The sequence below is a fragment of the Salvia hispanica genome, chromosome 3 (assembly GCF_023119035.1).
Source record: "Salvia hispanica cultivar TCC Black 2014 chromosome 3, UniMelb_Shisp_WGS_1.0, whole genome shotgun sequence".
Taxonomy (NCBI): domain Eukaryota; kingdom Viridiplantae; phylum Streptophyta; class Magnoliopsida; order Lamiales; family Lamiaceae; genus Salvia; species Salvia hispanica.
In genome coordinates, this window is record NC_062967.1 from 33433282 (window position 1) to 33454182 (window position 20901).

A 20901-nucleotide genomic window follows, 5' to 3' on the forward strand; every position below is an offset into this window, starting at 1 on the left:
ATCTGCATGAATAGGTTACAATTAGAGAAAAAACAAGAAATTTGGGGAAAAAAGCTTAATGAATAAATTTTTTTGGATAAACTGAAAGCAGCATCAACTGATCAACTGATAAAATTAAAATGCCCAAAATGTCAAAATTTCAGTGATATATCCAGATTAATAAAAATCTTCATTATTATGAACCAAGCATTATTGTAACAGATAAAAGAGTTAAGTAGCAAAACCCCCCTATCATTTTCCCCAAAAAAAAACATATAGATTCAAAAAAAGTTTTTTCTGTGCAACTTGTCCCAACATTAACATCAATAAGAAAAGATTCTCAAACCTCACAAATTGGAGAAAAAAAAGTTGCTCTGTCTAACAAATAAGGGGTATTTTTGCTACTTAAATTTATATATAAAGATATTATTATGTCTTATATTAATAAATAAAAATATTAAATTATACTAGTATAATTTTCCTAATAAAAAATTTGTTTGGGAATATTCTTCTTTTAATTTATACTACTATTCATAATAATTTTATAAATTTATTGCATTAGGCATAATATGTGCAGTTTTTCCCAAGAAAATTTATGGTATAAATCCCAAAAAACCATCCGAAAAGTTCCAAGTTTGAAAAAGATAGATGCTAAAAAAAAATGTACCTGAGAAAGTAAAAAAGAAAGAATCTCCAGAACTAGCAGTAACGGAGACACCAATAGTGCTTGCTTAAAAACAATTGGGTCTATCTAAAAAAGAATAAAAAAAAAACGTTAAATAACAAAAGTAAATGAAAAAAAACCCTCAAAAGTCCCAAAAAAAATTTAGAAAACAAGTTCCAAAAAAGTATATTTTTCAGCCCCCTTTAATCCCAGTAACAAAACATTTGAATTTTCAGAATTTTGAGAAGAACTCCAAAAGGGGAAAAAGAATCCACAACAATTGTTTCAGAATACAGATTGGGGAAAACGTGGGGCCCAGATACCCACCCCAAGAAGTGCCACAGGTAAACAACCCTTTTCAAAGCCCTTTGATTCACAATTAATTCAATAAAAGAACAAAAACAGATGAAGCAACAAAATCTTTAGTTCCGGTCAAAAAGGCAGTAAGATATTTTAATAGCATCAACATTTAAAAAGGGGTTTTTGGGAGGCAATCTATTATTGTACCCTTAAAAACAAAATTATACAGATATATTCCCAAAAAAAAGTAAACCCCCGGGTTTAGTTCTTAGGATTGCAACTCAAGGGGGATAAAAGAGAGAGAGAGAGAGAGTCCGGACTTTGAGTGAAACAATGAATCCCGAGGGATTGAAAACTAGAATATACAAGCTGCCTTAATATAATAAGTGATCAATATTTGAGCTACATTTCAAAAAAAAATCCCGGCTTTGGCAGAATGCAAATTCACATTTCATAGAATGTGTGATCTATTCAATAAACTTCTTAGGCTCCTAACTAACTAATTCAAGTTGGCTAATCTAATATACAAATTTCATGAGGCTACACTATGATGCTATACATGATAAGTTTTAATGTTGTGTAGACTTTTTTTGAAGAATATAGCAAAGCTCTTGACAGAGATTCCAAGTAATTAATCTAGATGAAGGATTTTAGAATTGTTGTGACAAAATAGAGTAATTGTGTAGTAATCGAGACAAACTGAAACATAAAGAGACACGGTTTTTTGTGGTTAACCAACGTTGTGCTGGCACACAGACAGCCGGGATAGGCCCAATAAGAAAATTTTGGGGCCCCTACCGTTACTGCGGCAAATAATACAGATTCAAGGCATACTAACAAGAAACTGATTTCCAATATGTGTCTTGACTCTTGCAACCAGAAAGTCAATTTAAAATAATGCACAGATTACACAAAGACGCCGTAAAAACCCTGCTGAGTCAGAGGATCCACTTTCTCTCAGTTATTAGGGTAGATGGGCAACTGTAATAAGAGTTTAACAACTGGGCGAGCTCAAGGACTTAAGTTAAAGGGAAATAACCTATGAAAATTGTGATACATGATGGGGGGTGTGAAAAGGCATTTTTCTACTTGTTTCCTCATCTCCAGACTCTTCAATGGGAAATTCTGATTTTTTAATCCCCAGCCAGTTGTTTTGATAGATAAAGAAACAGGAAGAAGACCTAAGCTAGCAGAGAATGTAAGACTGAGAGCAAGAGGATGATCTTCCTTCAAAAGTCATATCCTTTCACAACCAAGTTATGAATATCAAAAAAATTGATACCCAAGATTTGCTGAATTGCCTATCATCTTCAGTTATTAAGCTATATCTCAGAATCTTAACCTGTTCCGTGTATAATGAACTGATCAACTGGAAAGAGGAGAAAACTTTCTCTCCATCCTTTGGATTGAAAAATTGTCCGACTCCCATGGATGCAGCTGGTGGGGGTCTCCCTGAAAATAGTCTGAGAACAAGAAGTTTCTCAATGTAGACATACAAAAGAAAAAAATACTCAGTATTATATAAAGGGGGATCTTATTGCTACTTATTACAAGTTGCAAAGATAGTACGTACTGGGCGGGGAGCCACAGAAACTGTCAGAACGAAAGCCATGCATATCTTGAGGACCCAACCAAAATATTGCAAAATGGAGGAGCTTGTTCAGTTTGACTTCCTGGCTCAATCTTACAGGAAAAATGGACATGTTCAGAATGGGAATATATAAATATGGGTTCACCGCTCATGAGAAAATGCTCTGGCTAAAAAAAGACAACATAATACCTGCCTTGGAGCTGGTCCCGATGGAACATGCACCATTTTAGCTGTTACTTCAACAACCCGTTTGTTCATAGAAACTTCTGAAGCTGAAGTTTCCTTCTCTTCAAAAGATGTAGTCTCAACCCGAACAAGGTGAAAGATTTGTGCAAAACAAAGTGGTTTTTTTCCCTCCTCACCCTGAAATTCAAAAGAGTTCTATCAATCCTGACCGACAGTTATATTACCATTTAATGAGGTACCAATTTTTATCAACAATCCTATTATAACTACCAATTTTCTTATCTGTTTCTCTCTCTAGCTATTTTAACGATATACACTCCACTATGTACAAATTTTCTTAAATGGTGAACCCAGTAATAATAAGAGAATACTAAAGAACCAAGCCATTTAATTTCTTATATTTATACAGGGTAACATGACTAAAATATGAGAAGTTTACAACCCTGGAGAGTTCTAGATTTATGAAGCTATGGAAAAGCCCTATATAACAGGGGAGATCAAGTTATATCAATTTCAAACCCTTTCACCCCTATAACCTTCCTCATAAAATCCAAATAGGAGTAGTTTCTAAAGTCCTTTGAAGCTAACCAGTTTTTGAATGTCCAACCATCGTCTTCTCCCATCCATCGCTAAAACAGTGATAGTACTGGTTTGGATGTAGAGGTCTCTTTCAAGTCCATCTTCACTCCATTGGCTACTACTTGGACAACTCAGATACTCCAGAACTCAGTCCTTATTTATCAAAAGCAATTTAGAAGCATTATTTACACCAGAAGATCAAGAATAACACTACCAAGAGCTTATTCCTTGCGCAACTAAGGTTATTTTAGGAGATAGTATAATTTTTCATGAGTGCCTACATGCAAACAAATAGTTAAGAAATAAAAACTGTCTGGGGCCAATAAAATAGTTAATAGCTATTGTTTCTGACACAAAGTATAATTGACTAATGAAAAATTCAAGCCGGGTGATTCAACCACGCATAAAACCATGAGAAAAAAGGAAGTACCAGGATTCACTTTCTTCTTTTTATCACGAATATGGTCAGATTTATGTGCTTGTTGCAGTTGTGTCGATGCAAAGAAGTCCTTCGGAATGCCACTATCGAGCATTTTTTTGAATATTCCAAGTCTTTGCAGAAACAGAGATGATGACAACATGGGAAAGCAAAGGATCTGACAAGTAGCGCCCAGTTCTAGAGGTTTGGACCTCATATCCTTTCCTCCATTCCTGATTTACTTGTGCATAATAGTGGCCCAAGGATGGCTGTAATGCCACAGGAGGAGACCTGGAAAAAATTGATACATTGCTGACAACTGTATAAACTATCTAAGATTTTTTTTACATACAAAAAGAACTCCAGGGAACACATTAAAGGGATTATAAATTTACTGATGGGGCGTAGAGAGCGTCAGAATAGTTTCAACAGCAAACTTTCTCAAATGGGGGTGCACTACTGCAGCCCTAGCAACAAAACCACCCATAGAGTGACCAACTAATATCACGCTTTTAGGGAGACCACCTTTTGCATGCACAGCATGCGATTCTTTATATAGATCCAAAATCTGCAATAATAAACAAAATAGCTATTAATGGAAGTATAAGATAAATTAATGTCATATGTCTTGATTGTATAAATAGAGTATGGCCAGCAAAGAAAATAAAAGAGATTATTGAGCCTAAGTCAAGAAGTAAATTATTTTCTATATCAGGCTGCAGCTATTAACTACCAAGTACCACAAAAATAGGTGTATGAAATATATCCAGTTAAAGTTGAAGTGAATATTTTAAAGCTAAAACAGGTATGTTAATATGTATGCCTGTAATTGATTATGGTTGCAACTTTTATCCAGACTCAGCATGCCTGCCTAATCGTAATTCATGCAATTAGTGATGAAAGCGGTACCGTGTGAATGGCATATACTACATATTCTGCGTGTTCTTGAAGAATCCGACCATCCATTGCAGAATGTTCACCTTCAAGATCCACTGCGTACCAATCAAGCATGGAAGTATATTGACTAGGTAACAAAATGTTAGTCAAATCAATATCAATGCCCTCTCCAAAAATTGGATAAGCGTGGTTAGAGTCCCATTCAAGTGGACCTCCTCTATAAGCCCTATCAGACTCTGCACCAAGGGATCTGACCTGTATAGACACAGGAAAAACTTAAATCATGGTATTATGGCTAATCAAAATGACAAAAATGTCTGATATGTCGGGATGGCATAGTACAATTGCACAAAAAGAAACACCAGTTGAAATAAGAGGCTCGCCTGTTTGTAGCTTCCACCATTGCCTGGGATAAAAAGAACTGGCACACCATTTATATTCTTAAGGTGATCATTATAATCAATCTTTCTCCAGCCTTCATGGTACAAGAACAAACCATATTTACTAGTCGACACATTCTTAGGCGTGGGAAGTGGAATGTATGTCGGATACATATACGTCATGACACAACCATTTTCTACTGGCTTCAGCAGATGATACACTCCTGGAAGCCCAATCCATATGGACACTATAACCACAGTTGCTACTCTAAACTTCGCCCTGAGCGCTTTCATGTCTACACTATCTCTAAGCCCCATCCAAAATCCAATCTCCAATCAGCAGCATCAGTAAGAAGTTTGGATCCTAAAGCCATAACCATAAATTAAACACAGCATTATGAATCAAAATACGCTACCAACGAGCAATCCAAAGGATCGCTACAAAACATCCTAACTAACTAAATTGTAACCAGCAACTCCGAATCCAGTAGTTGCAAAACTTTGAAATCATTATATTTGAAGCTCGCGCCCTTGAAATTAAACAAATCAAGCGTAATGAAGACAAATCCGCAGCTCGAACACACTTTCTACCCCAAAAATAAAAGACAAAAGAAATAAAACGGAAAAAAGGAAGAGTTAGTTACCTCAAAAGTGTGAGATCCAGCTGAGAATTATTGGAGAACAGTAGGTTGCGTGGGGATGGGGGAGAAGCGAGCTGATCGGAATCCAAACGAAGAGGTTTTCGCTGAGTTATGGGAGTAATTAATAAAGTTTGAATCGTTACATAGATAAAAAAACAGCATTAAATGTTTAAGAATTAAGTGAAAAAAACAAAGAAAAGAAAAGGGATTTAAGAGTTGGTCCAATAGAGATTTGACACGTGTACTACTTTTTTGGTGGGTGATTTATCCAGTTCATAAATCTTCATTCCTTAGATTCTCCGCCGGGAAACTGCAGCATCACTCCAAATTTACTTGATCAATTTTGTGATCATCAATCCAATCAAAATTACGAACGGAAACGGATGTAGAGGATTGATATGTGAATGAATGAAGGAATGGCAGTCGCCGCGACGTCTCTACGCCAATGCTTAAGGATAAATTTGGAAAATGCAGTGTGCAATCAATCCGATCCCAGTGCTTGGCATTTCCCGACTTAAAATCGAAATTAGATAACGAATTCCACGATTCTTCGCGCATCGGAAGGGTTGTCTTTTAGCAATCAACAAGGATGATGAATACATAAAAAAAGACCAGATTCTAAACACAAAATATTCAGTCATCCATCCATACTAAAGTGGCAAAATGACCCATTTATGAATCTTTTACGAATGGAAGTATTAACTTATTTTTAGGAAATATTCATTAAACTATTTTCATTAAAAACTACTTAATCTTTAAATATGGAAAACCAATAATATACTACGTACATACTTAAATAAAGGATAATTAAAATTTTATTTTCATATTAAGCTACTGACTAAATGTATAATCGTTTATATGCGTTAAAAATAAAGAAGAATGAAATTATTGTCATGCTTTTTATTTGAGCTGATTTTTTCAATTATATATGTACTGGACTCAGAAATGATACGTTGGAAGAATAGATTGGATCTTCTTTCAATATTACTAGGTTGATTGTTTTGCTCCTGTATCTTTTAAAAGGAAAAAAAATCTTTGAGAGTCTCCCCGTAAATTTTAAAAATTATATCAAACTATTATATTTGTGTAGAGTTTTCAATTATATCTATAATTGTCACCATAAAATTATAAACAATACTAACAAAGTGTATGATTATAGTTTTCATGGCGGCGAAAAAAAGATATTATTATTATTATTATTATTATTATTATTATGCAATATATACGGGAGACAAAAAAGATGAGTATTATTATTATTACAAGTATGTAATATATTTTATACAGGAGACGACTAATATTTTATGGCTATAATTTTCTTTATCTTATGTACTGGGTAGTGATCGATTGCTAACTCATTATTTAATTGTTAACTACAATTAATTTAAAGTCATAAGATTTTAGAAAGCGTGTGGTCTAGAATTTGCCACGTATAATTTTTATTTTTATTAATAAAATAAAAAAAAGAGTAAAAAAAACTCCAAATTAGGGTTTTGGATGAAAATGTCAATATAGTGTTTCGAAAATATCAACACAATGCTTTGAGAATGTCAACACAATGCTTTAAGAATGTTAACTCATTGCTTATATTGACATTCTACATGTATTATATCGACATATTTTATATAAGTATGTTGACATTTCATTGCATTTAAAAAAATTAAAAATTTTCAATTTTTTTTCAAATTTTGACGTCGAAACATATGCATGTAGGATATCGTTGGAATCCTTATAAAATTATCTTTAATTTGATATATGTTATATGAATTTAAAGTTTTGGGATTTCTTTTAAAAGTTAGTTATAACTAATTAAAAATTTTCAATTTTTTTTCAAATTTTGACGTCGGAACATATGCATGTAGGATATCGTTGGAATCCTTATAAAATTATCTTTAATTTGATATATGTTATATGAATTTAAAGTTTTGGGATTTCTTTTAAAAGTTAGTTATAACTAATTAATACCTCTATTGATATTTTTTGGAATTAATCCTATGACCTTATTGACTTTTTTGTTGATCGTATTGATATTTCAGAGTTGATGATTTAGGCCTTTAATTTGAATATTTAATGGCTATTATTTAATTATAATTAGCAATTAAGTATTGAGTTAGCAATATAACATTTCCCGTACTTTTATGTATTGAAAAATATACAAAATTAAAAGTATAGCCATTATATCATTTTTCTATCTTCTTTTTCTCATGCATGTAAACGATTATATACATGCTTAGTAACTTAATATGAAAATAAACATTATCATATATAAGATGCAAAAAATATAATGGCAATTTATATTTAATGATCATGCTATTTTCCATAAAAATGAGTTTGATGAATCTCTCTCTAAAATAACTGTATTAAATTTCATGTCTAGTTGAATGTGGAAAATGTCAATTTCTATTTAATGATCATGCTATTTTCCATAAAAATGAGTTTAATGAATATCTCCTTAAAATAACTGCATTAAATTTCATGTCTAGTTGGAACTTGGAAGTGGTTCTCCTTTTATCAAATATTCATTGGTTGGACACATCACATGTTAATCCACTTTGTATGGATAGATCCCTGAATATTTTTTCTATTCTAAATGATTAATGACACGTAATATTATGAAACTTTCTAAAAGTTAGGTTTTTCGAATTTAGGGTTTAGAAATTATTCATTGGTGTGAAATAACAAAACTCGGGGTAAAGTTCGTGATATTATTTGTCAATTTCAAAGTTCGTGGGAAAAACCCAACTTTTAGAAAGTTCCATGACATTAGATGTCAATATCCCTATTCTAAATTATCCCTTCGCCCATGAGTAGGAATTTCATTTTTCCATTTCGATCTGTCCGCGGATAGAGTCTGGTTCATTTTTAGGGTTTTTTTATTTATTTATTTATCATAGATGGTAATAGACCCCACATTTCATACTTCTACTAACTTTTTCCACTCACATTTCATTTAAAACCAAAATTATACTCCCTACATTCCAGTTTAAGAGTTAGAATTCGTTATGGCACGTATTTTAAGAAATTGATGGAGTGTGGAATAAATGAAGTGAGATGATGTAGTGTGTAAGTGTAATAAATGAGTGAGTTGGTGGAAAGTGAGATAGTTTGACTTTTTGGTTTTTTCTTTTTCTTTTTGGTTTATTTTTATGTAGATAATGACATTTAGGTGTAATTTTGATGAATAATGGGGTAAAATTTTATATCCAAATATGGAAGATTCTAAATGTGACTCCTAAAATGAGACGAACTTTTATGGCAAAATGTAACTCTTAAACTAGGACTGTGAGAGTAATAAATAGTTAGAGCGGAGAGAAAGTAAAGTATCATCTTCCCACGACCGAAAAGAAATAAGTATCTCATTTATAGTGGAACAAGGAAAGTATATACGAGCGCGACTCATATACCCCTAACTTTTTTACCCCCTTAAAATGGCGACGAAACATATAACTTGTAAAAATCTTTCCATTTTCCAAGTCCATACGATTTCTTAACAATTCTTAACACATGGAGTATCAAATACTTCAGCGAAGGAAGTAGTAGTATTTACTCCCTCCGTTTCTGAAAATTTATTACCTATTTCCTTTTTCGTCCGTCTTTAAAAATTTGTCACCTTTCACTTTTACCATTTTTGGTAGTGGACCCTACATTCCACTAACTCATTTCCACTCACATTTTATTTTAAAATTAATATATAAAAGTAGAATCCACATGCCACTAACTTTTTAAACTCACTTTCTATTACATTTCTTAAAACTCGTGCTGGGTCAAATGGTGACAAAATTTGGGGGACGGAGGAAGTATTTGTTTGATGTGCTTATTTGGAAATTAAACGTACTCCTACTACTACTTGTTTTTAAGTAACTAGTGTTAACACCCGTGCTATGCACGGGTCATAGGATTTTCAAAAATGAACACAATTGGTAAGTAATTTAAAATTTAAAATAAATATAAATACAATATAGAGAAAAATATCAATCTTTGTCCGCGAAGTAAACTATTTAGTAATAGACACATAATTTATAAAAAAATTGATTTGTAAAATTGAGTGAAAAGTAAGACAAAGTAGAATGAAGAGATAACGATGTTATATTTAAGAATGTAGGATATAATTCCGTTGATTAAAATGTATATAAGGAAATGTGCAACTAAAATGAATTTTGAGGGCTAATCTTACACAACTACAATATAATGAAATTAGAAATACAAAATATTAGTTAACAATTTAACTGTAGATCATAAGTTTCCACAACAAAAATCATAAAAATAGAAAAATAGAAAGTACAATAGTAACAACAACAACCAGGAGTTTATAAATTTTGAAAAACTTCTTTGTAAACAATATTAATAGTAGAATCTCCGCTCCTATCAATATCATCTTTACAAACTAATATCTTCAAACCATCATGACTTGTGACTCTTGATACAGCAACATACAGTTGCCCATGACTGAAGACGGGCTTTTTCAGAAACAATCCAACATGTGAAAGCGATTGACCTTGACTTTTGTTAATAGTCATTGCATAACACAATTAATGGAAATTGTCGTCGTTGGAATTTGAATGGCAACGATGGATCAGATGGTATTAAAGTCATTCGAGGAATCAACACCTGAAGACAACATTATGACCAGCCAATACTTGTCCCTCCAAAACATAGTCACCTAAACGTGTAATAATCAATCGGGTGTCATTACACAAACCATTAGAAGGATCTATGTTCCTTAACAACATCACTGGAGTACCAACTTTCAGCAACAATTCATGATTAGGAGTACCTGAACATTTCAAATTATTCAAAAATTCAATTGTATCAATATCAGCAAAACCATTTGATGTCAAATCAGAGTTTGATATACTATCAGAGCTCAAATAAACTCTACCTTGAGACTGATCCAATGAAATCATGAATTGATTAACCTCATCAACTACCTCTAAAGTAGGAGCAAGTATTGTACGACCATGCAAAGAATTACTTAACTCATGGGGATTCATATACGAAGGATATATGTTGGAAATAATGGTTTTAAGAGGATCTCCAGAATTAGACAAAACAATGTCAGAAGAAAGATGAATAGATACTTCACCATCATTTGGACCACCAATAACCATCTCCAATAGAGGCAACCCAAGAGGAAAAAGCCTCTAACTTGGAAGCTTCATCACCATATTGAACACTCAATAGTCTCATGTTTTTTGTCAACCTCAAAACTTTACAACTCCCCCAAAGATAAGAAGAGTTAACGGTAGCATTGACAACATCTTGCCTGGTACCATTAGGAATAACTGGTAAAATTTGTCTAAAGTCACCACCAAAAACTACAGTTTTTCCACCAAAAGGTTGGTCCATACTAAACTCATTACATCCACGCATAATATCTCTGAAACTCCTATCCACGACTTTTGTACAATGTTTATGGATCATTGGAGCTTCATCCCATATAATAAGTTTAGCTCTCAAAATGAGCTCAGCAAGTGCAATCCCTGGTTTTATATTGCACATCGAATCTTCATTCACATTGATAGGAATCTTAAAGCGGGAATGAGCCGTTTTACCACCAGACAATAATAAAGAAACTATACCACTAGAAGCGACATTCAAAACAATATCACCCTTCGAACGAATCCCTGCAGACAATGTCTTCCATATGAAAGTTTTACCAGTATTATTGCCATCCTTCAGTCTGATTCACCTAACTAACTTTAGGTGATAATACCTGCAGAAGTGTAATTACATCTTTGTCATTTAAAATGGCCTGTAATGTTTGCTAAAATGATTATATATTATATTAAATTTTAAATCTTCTATATGTCTGGGAAGCATAACTAATAACTATAAGAAGTAAAATATAACTGAAATAAAAAAAAAGGATTATAAAATAAAACCTCAGAATCTTCAATATAATACTAAATCATCATCTAAAGCCATCGAACAATGCAAAAAGGGAAAACACAATGCAAAAGGGAATACAATATTAAATCATCAGCTAAAGCCATCCAACATAAGCAAAACACAATTGTTTCAACATCCAACTAATCAGAACCACTATCCTTCTCCTCTTTCTTCTTCTTCTTCTTCTTCAACATTTCACCAGAGGAATCATTTTCATTATCAAAATCCACCTCCAAACATCTTTTAACTGGGCTTTCAACATCACATTCAAGACTACTCTCCTTAGCTATAATTGATAAATCAGGAGTGACAAATGCTTTATCAGAAATATGTAAAAGTATATGATCAGTAACAAACTATATTAAATAAGATAAAACACGATAATCAAAGTAAATACCTCAACAAGTTCTGATCCAAACAACATGTTAGACAATTTTAACCCAGGGGAAACAGGCTGTGAATCCAAACTTTCAGGCACATACTTATCAACAATTTCGGGCAAATTGCAAACTTTAATGACTTTGAAAGGATATCTCATAGGAATCTCCAAGTTATGTATCATCTGAAGTTTAAATAAGCAATTTTGGCCCAAAAGTTTATCCTCTATCTCCTTAGGAATATAGTCACATTGATGAATTTGAGTAACAAAAATAGTACTCCCTCCGTTCCATAGTAATGGAGGCAAAAATTTTCGGCACGGAGATTAAGAAAAATTGTGCTAGGTGAGTTAAGTAAAGAAAGAATAAAGTGAAAAATAAAAAAGATAGAGAGATGAAAATAGAAAAAAGTAAGAGAGAGTAAAGTAGGTGTGGAAAAATATGTTGACTTTTACTAAAAAGGGAAATGACTCTATTACTATGGAACGAACGGAAACGGAAAAATGCCCCTATTACTATGGAACAGAGGGAGTATCAAATAATCTATTCTATAGAATCTAAAATATAATTAGCTAAAAATATACCTCATAAGGAGATACAATAACGTCGGAAACTTTCTTTCCTAACAAAATTGCAAGTTCTCTGTCCCACATCAGTAAGGAAGCATTGCTTGTATTATCGACAATGTTTATAACAAACCTATATCTGCATAAAATATAACTCAAACGTGTCATATCAGAAACTATAATTAATTTGTATTCATTAACTATGTTGTAGCTCTGGAAATTGTTTAATACAGCTTTCTCAAACCTTTTCAATGAATGACCATAAGTCTTCGTACAGACCGAACAATTATATTTTCCTGGAGAGAATTCATCAACCTTTTTATAACAAACCTTGCATGCATCATAACACCACGTCTCATAATGACATTCTACATACTCAACCTGCCAACTGCCCAATATGATCCACCCTGTGAATCAAAATAAGAAACAAACTGACATAAGATTATACATTATTGTTGTTTTTATTATTACTAAGGTTAAGTGTTCAAAATAATTCTCATAAAAAAATAAAATACATCAAGGCAATAAGCATTCTCTAATGTCTTCAAGTCAAGATTATCAAATTCAGAAGTAATAATTTGTGGAACTTGGCCTAAGGATTCTAGAATTCTGAACCTTGAATCCCCTGTTGATTAAGGAACGAAATAATTCAAATTTAACTTAGTTAGTGTAAATAATAAGGCACTTAACAAATACTGGCACTCAAATTCTCAAATTGCAGAATCTGAGATTTCATTAAAATTTAACTTAGTTAGTGTAACTAATAAGGTAGTCAACAAATACTGGCACTCAAATTGCAAAATCTGAGATTTAAAACCTGTTCCTAAATTGCTTTACTTCAGAAGTGTCAGGATTGATAAGCACATTTGAAGCATCAAAATGTGTAGATATCCTTATTTCACCTAAGATACAAAACAAATTTAATAATGTAACTAATTAAATTAAATAAATAATTTAATACTCCCTCCGTTCCACTTTAAGAGTCCCGGTTTACCATTTTTGGATGTCCCACTTTAGGAGTCCCGGTTAGAATATTCCATAAATGGTATTAGGCCCCACATTCCACTAACATTTTTCCACTAACATTTTATTATAAAACTAATATAAAAAAGTAGGACCCACATTCCACTATCTTTTGACTCAACTTATTTTTAACACAAGTATACCCGCAAGTGTACGAGGCTAATGTAGCAAATAGTAAGCAAAGAGTATCTGATATGACCACAGGTGCTCGACGTCAAGGATCCTCCCTTCGGCGTGAACCATGGGTTGATTGGGGCCCAAGGATGAAAGAGAAGACATGTCAAGGATCCAATAAAGCTAGATGGCCTCCCGAGGGTGCAAGGAATAGAGAAGGCTCGGATTTGAGGACAAATCCTTTCCAAGAAGGGGAGTATGATACGATCATGGAGGTCGTGCGTCAAGGATTTCAGCTACAGCTGGATTCAACCAAAAACCGTCCTATCGAGATGATATCCGAAAGCTATGAAACTGCCACCATTGTCTTCGTCTTAGAAACGGCTTTGCGTGGGTATCTTGCACATCCCAATCGGAGTCCGAATGAGGGAGTTATGGCGGTTTTACGGAAGTCGCGCAGAGAAGGCCGGGAGCTTCGGGAAAAACGCCCGGCCGGGCGTTTTTTACTGTGCAAAACGCCCGGGGACAGGGAAAACGCCCGGGCCGGGCATTTTGGCATGTGAAAAACGCCCGACCGGGCGATTATGCCGATTTTTAGATTTTGTGGGCCAACTTTCTATTTTTGGACCCATAGTATAAATACCTCTTGATGTTATTCCATTTCCTTAGGTTTTTGCTGAATTATATGCTTGAGAGCTTTGTTTCCTCTTGGAGAGGGTTTCTATCCAATTCCTAGATTTAGGTTGCTTGAATCCATCAATTGCTAGTTCAAGCATGGGATTTCCATCAATTACTAGTTCAAGCATGGATCAAGTAGAGGTATGCTTTGAGGTTTGTGGTTCCCTTGAAGATCTAGCCATGGATGCATGTTAGTATGTTGTAAGTGTCTTAGCTTGCCTCATCAATGACTATGTATCACAATTTCCACTCTATCCAATGTTACTTCTTGTTTTGATCATCTTAGTTTCCTAAATTCTTGTTGGGTTGCCATTATTGATACAATAGAAAATCTACTTCACAAAAATATTAGATCAATCACCTACAAATTGGATAAATCCTTGGGAAATGGATCACAAAATACATGGATCCACATCAGTATCGTATCCACAGAGACAATGAGTGTCAACCTAATTACCACGAATCAACCTCAACTACTATCTAGATGAATCGGAATTTTGGTTTTTCTGAATCTATTTAAAAGCAAGGTAAAAACAATTAAAAATAACTAGAGAACTAAAAGCAAATAAGAAAACGGATGTAGATCAAGGATGAGAAGGTAGAATCCTACGGGATCGATAACAACTATCCTATGCTCAACTAACTTCCTAACTATGCCAACAAAGGGTCTCAAGGGTTATTAAGCTATCACTAAGGTAAAACTATATCTTTTCTCAAAGCATATAATTTGTAGATTGTTACCTAGAACCGAAGTCTCCTTCCTAGAACTAAGGCAACAACTCCTAATAGCTCCTAAGATACTTAGCTTCATTCAAAGGCTCAAATCTCTCGATTATATTGGCAAAGACGTCAATTTCTTCTCTTTCAAATTAAACTACTCACTTCTCAGTTCTTGTAGTAAAATCCACATGCATTTATAAGGTGATTAGTCAAATAAACGTATAAGCACAGAAGAAATCAAAATAACCACATGAGCCAAGGCATAGAAAAAAGGAAATCAATTAAACATAAGAATAATTGTATCTCCCCCGTAGAACTCTACGAAGGATTTAGCTACTCATGTTCAACACAAAAGTCAAAGAAATATTCAAAGAAATATTCAAAAACATTGTTTGAATAAGAATAAAACTAAAAGTAGAAACTCCTAGAATTGGATTGGGCGGATTGGAGGCCTCGTCTTCAATCTTGCAATGAATACTCGTCCTCTGCTCGTTCTTCTCTTCTTTCTAGGTGAAAAAGTGGTATTTTTTTTTTTTTTGGGGTAGGAGGCGTGTATGTTGTGTTTGGAGGCGTTTCCTAGGCATATATATACCTAGGGTTGACTTTGGGCCCGAAATAAGCTGTCCGACGAAGCTGGCGGGTCGCCAGGTTGGGTGTGCGTCGAAGCTGGCGAGTCGCCAGCTGCATACGGCGTTTTTTTTCGTGTTTTGCAGGCGGGTCGCCAGGTTCGTTTGCATGCGAACCTGGCGGGTCGCCAGCTATATCACTGCTCTGCGCAGTCTTGGTAAAACGGCCATAACTTCTTCTACCGAACTCCGATTGAGACGTTTAAGATATCCACACGAAACTCTTTTGAAGACGGAGAGAATGGTATGAATTACATGCGAATCGGACTTCAAAATATCCAGAAAATCTGTCTCGAACATTGAGCAGCTGCACATCCACATATTTTGTACATTTTTCTACACATTTTTCACAAAATGGTCAAAATACCAACATAATAGAGAAGTAGCTATAACCATGTCTCAAAGTACACAATATATGATCAAAACCAAGTAAAACTACCCTCTAAAGTCATGCAAAATCCAAGTGAATCATCTTTTTTAACCAACTTTCCTTTACATTTCTTAAAACCCGTGCCGACTGAATGAAGTAATAGCATGAATAAATGAAGTAATAAACTAACGAAATGAAGTAATAGCACGACTGAATGAAGTAATAAGCTCATAACAATAACATGACTGAATGAAGTAATAAACTAACGGAATGAAGTAATAACATGACTGAATGAAGTAATAACCCTAAACCCAACTGAAAGATAATTATGTCATAACACATTATGAAGTAATAAACTAATGGAATGAAGTAATAGCATGACTGAATGAAGTAATAAACTAACGGAATGAAGTAATAAACTAATAGAATGAAAGTAATAACATAAATAAATGAAGTAATAAACTAACGGAATGAAGTAATAGCACGACTGAATGAAGTAATAAGTTCATAACATACATTCATTTAGTTCATTATGTAGTGAATATAGTTCATTATTTACTCCAGCAAGTTTTTATCGAATAAAAAAAATTTAAAAAAAATTTAAAAAAAATAATTAAAAAAAATCTAAAAAAAAACGTTTTTATTTATTAAAATATTAAATTAATTGTAAATTAATCATATCCATAAGATTAAGAAAAATGAGTGGCCCTAATTTGATCTCTAATTCGGTCTTTAAGGGTGGATTTGTAGTTAATAGGACTCTTTTTAATATATATAAATATATAATATAAAATATATAAATATAATAAAAGGAAACACAAACATACCCAAATAATAATAGGATTTGTAAAAAGCGAAATTGTGTGATAAATATTAAGTCTTAGAAAAAAAACATAGATATTAAATCCATACTTACATTGAACTAATAATTAAATAATAAAATAATCTACAGAATATATGTAACATATAAATATATATATATACATATATATACACTAAAAATGGCTAAATCATAAATAAAAAAGGAATGAAACTTGAAAATCTATTTAAACCTATTCATCAGTGGACCATCTAACTTGGCCAATAAACACTATATTATTGAATATGGTCTATTTAAATTTAACATCTATCTCAGGAATACAAGTCGGTTTTAAAAAACCTAAAAGTCATTGAAGGAGGAGGAGAGAGAAATGCAGAATACACAATCAATACAAAGGGAGGAACATGTGTTCTCACGCATGGAAGCTATGGAAACTATGAAATCTTAAGCTTAATAGACGAATTTATCTAAGATTTTATCACTCCAGTTACATATGACATAACGAATTTGTGTCAGAACTCAATTATCCATAAATGTGTTTAGGTTTAACATATTCAGAACTAAATTATTTATAGCCCCTTTTGCGTAGGAAATTATTCTTAAAAGTGTTTATCGAGAACATAATCAGTTATTGTAAAAATTATTTCTGCTTGAAAAATTCCTGTATGTTTATATCTCTTATATTGTACTCTTGTATCTTGAGAAATTGTATCTTAATAACATTAAGCTTTCAGTTTTTGCAGGCTGACATTGTTAGCTGAAATACTTGAAAGTTCTTGCTTTAGACTATAACATGCTCATGCCTGTTCCTGGTAAGGATTATCTTCTGGTTCTTTATTGATCTTATGTGTTTATAGTCAAGAAAACTAACATATTAAATTATTTTTTTCAGGTACTAATTGCATTGGAAATTGAATAATGGATGAGCAACAGTTTTGAAATAAAAAAAATTATTTAAATTGTATTGTAAATTGAACCGAGCAACAGTTTTGAAATAATAAAAAAATTATATTAATGAAACACATAACAAAACAGTTCCGCCAAAACAGCCATCAATGGCAATCTTGTTATTTTTAATACAACTCTCACTCTATATTAGTATAGATAGATTAATTAATGGCTTTAATGGTTTCAAACTTTCAATCATATTTATGGAATATCTTATTGGTACATTGGACCTCATAATTACAACAGACGTCACTTTCTTTCGAACCATTATGTTGGTGACATATTTTTATTTCATTTTTTGTGCTGAAATAACTGAAATTTACTGAGTTGAATTGGAGAAAATCAACAGCATCATATTTTACCTCCACCAACATTTAGACACAGTTTATAATTTTACGTGTATCAATCACATTTACCATTTAATCAGTGCTGTAAAACCAGTTTAATTTCTACACAAAGAACGATTTCAACACTGCGACCTCCAATCAAGTCAGTCAGTGAGCTCTTCCATTCGGCCCTGTTCATATCAATACAGTTTCAGTCCAATTGCCACAGAAGATGTGATTAACAGATAAGTTGCAGAGCTACCTGAGTGATGTATTGCTCAGCATCAGTTCGTCGCAGGAACATGATAAGTTGGCTACTTGATCACTCAGTGCAATCCCACCAATATCATCAAGGACTCTCACCTTTATGAGCGGATCTTTTGGAGGAATCATATCCTGTATATCACCTCAACATAAGATAGACTACATGATCGTGCAAATCATGTACTAACAAGAGCATACTCTCCTGCTCCTGCATAAGGTTGTGTGCAGTGCATAGAATTAGTTACCACAGTCAGATGAAGATCGAGCTCTGCCATGTAGGATTGTAGAGTTGCAGCATGATTTTTGAAATACTCTTTTTCACTAGTACCGAGTTTCTCTTGGATTTCTTCAGGAAGCACGCTGTCGACCATCCATCCCAAGCTTCTGATGACTTCTGCCCGTTTATATCTATAAAAACAAGGTTATGGCCTTTAAAAGAAAAATGTTGGCTGAGAGTGAGGTCTGATTACTCACACGTAAGCCATGAGACAGCGCTTATTCCGGACCAGTGAAAGGTGATGCACCAGTGCCCCAAACTGATCAGATTTCAAAGCATTTTGGATGAGTTTCTTCTCAGCTTCAGTGTTGCTCGTACCATCTTCTGAAATTCCAATCTCCTCTTCCAAACTCCTTTTATCTTTCAAGTTATTTTCATGCTCTTGTATTTTCCTAGCATCATCAAATCCAATAATTTGAATAGGAAACCAGCATAGAAATCTGAAGTCATGGAAAAAGGGCTGTACATAAGACTGTAAGCATACAAAATGCACTAAAAAGCTAACCTCATTAAAGGCTGAAGGTGAAGGAGATGCACATCACATTCTTCAAGAACTTGAGCAAAAAGGTCATTCTGTGTATGCATAGAAACGATGTGAGAGTGAACAAAAAAACGAACTTGCACTTATATCCTAGCAGTAAAGATTTAATCATGCCAAGTACAGTAGAAAGAATTTCAAGCCATGAGCATAGGCAAGTAGAAGAGTAGTCAGAATTGCTGAAATGATTATAGCTTGATTTAATTGTCACATTTTTTCCTATCAATACCATCATAAGACCTTTAAAAATGCAAATCAAGCTCCACATAAATTGAAGATCTGTGCTGCTTACATTGAAAGTAAAAATCTGGCCATGTTCAACACTAGCAAATTCCTTCACTAACTCACCTGCTTTCCTTCAGTACATTTTGCCCCAAATTTCACAAACGATTCCAAATATTTGCAGCCAAACTGCAACACAGTCATTTCATCAAACACAATAGGTACAGAAATTCCTCAGCAAAAAACTCCTTCAATCAACAAGATCAAATAAGGAGCGCAAGTGAAACAGAGTTAACAGACCGAAAACAGACAATTGAACATGATGAAGAGGTTCACGAGACGATTTTCGATTTTTGAAATCGTGTTACAATTCAAACTTCTAGAATAAATTAAATCAGAGTACTAGCTAAGATCGCATAAAGAACAACGAAATTTGAAAGGCTTGCATCCATCAATCAGTAATTACCGTTTTCTGAACTTTGAAATTGTGGAAGGCGATAGATTTCTGACAAATGTCCTAGTGTGATATTCAGAGGCTAAGCTTAGTTTTGGCGGGAGATGTAAATTCATTAATGGGCTGGGCCATATGTAGTTGCTCTACAAAATGGGCCCAAGAACCACACACTCCAATTATGATTAAACAAATTAGAGAACTCAAAATATACTCCCACCGTTTCTTCATAGTTGAGTCGTTTCCTTATATGCTAACTTTTTCCTCTTTCTTATTTTACTCTCTCTACCTTTTCCTTTCTCTTACTTTTTTATCTATTTGTTTAACACGCCCAACATTCATTTCTAAAACTCCGTACCGAAAAGTTCCATCTCAACTATGAAAAAACGGAGGGAGTAACTAAGAACAGATCTGACACTGTAAATAATTACACATTTTTATGACTTTATCACTACTATATATTGTCATTTTTATTAATAAATGAACAGAAATTTTAAAGTCCTAAAACTTTTGACATCAAGCATTAACCACCAATGACGGAACCATATAGAGATAGGGTAGGACTTCAGCCTTTAATGACTTCATTTGTTAATATTTCTTTTTTATAAATTTTTATAATTTATTTCTTTCCGTTGGGCTGCCAATGTACTATAAACCAGCTATATAATTTTATAATTCGATAATAAAATAAGAGGTTTTGTTTTAGTAGGGAAATAATATAACTAGTCCATAAAATTCCTCTTATATAGAGTCAACAAGAGAAAGTTAAGATACAAATTCTATGTCAGATCAAGGAGATATAGTAATTACTTTGGACGATAGATATAACAAGTTAAGATATTATAGTTTAGATTATAATTAGTATATGTAATTTTTTGATAGATTATTCGATTTGTAGTTTTTTTGAGGGTCCATAAAAATTTGTAGCAAAATAAACACATATAAAATGCATATAACTTTTTTTTAACATAACTTGCAAAGTAAACATTGAGATGTATAGTTGCAGAATAATTTAATACGAAAAAATTGAATTGAGACCAGAATTCCTAAGAAGTCTACA

General features: G+C 33.2%; 2 protein-coding genes across 3 annotated transcripts; both read right to left on the bottom strand.

Annotated features, from left to right (window-relative positions):
• Positions 1 to 3860: 3860 nt before the first annotated feature.
• LOC125209914 (GPI inositol-deacylase-like) lies at positions 3861 to 5796 on the bottom strand (the record flags this gene model as incomplete). The annotated part of the gene is made up of 5 exons (XM_048109491.1): positions 5639 to 5796; positions 4998 to 5358; positions 4627 to 4869; positions 4113 to 4285; positions 3861 to 4008 (listed from the first exon to the last, which is right to left on the bottom strand). Coding segments are annotated over exons 2-5 (879 nt in total), but the record flags the coding sequence as incomplete, so codon positions are not given.
• A 12304-nt stretch (positions 5797 to 18100) lies between these two features.
• LOC125208908 (DNA replication complex GINS protein PSF1-like) lies at positions 18101 to 19936 on the bottom strand. Of its 2 annotated transcripts, none has more exons than XM_048108434.1 (7): positions 19857 to 19936; positions 19517 to 19579; positions 19136 to 19203; positions 18828 to 19022; positions 18599 to 18761; positions 18352 to 18485; positions 18101 to 18280 (listed from the first exon to the last, which is right to left on the bottom strand). In XM_048108434.1, the coding sequence occupies exons 3-7, from the start codon at positions 19138 to 19140 to the stop codon at positions 18187 to 18189; spliced, it is 591 nt and encodes a 196-aa protein (XP_047964391.1). In that variant the 5' UTR covers positions 19141 to 19203; positions 19517 to 19579; positions 19857 to 19936; the 3' UTR covers positions 18101 to 18186. The 2 variants fall into 2 exon arrangements, with proteins under 2 accessions (XP_047964391.1, XP_047964392.1); XM_048108435.1 differs by having other exon boundaries at positions 19461 to 19579.
• Between the last annotated feature and the right edge of the window lie 965 nt (positions 19937 to 20901).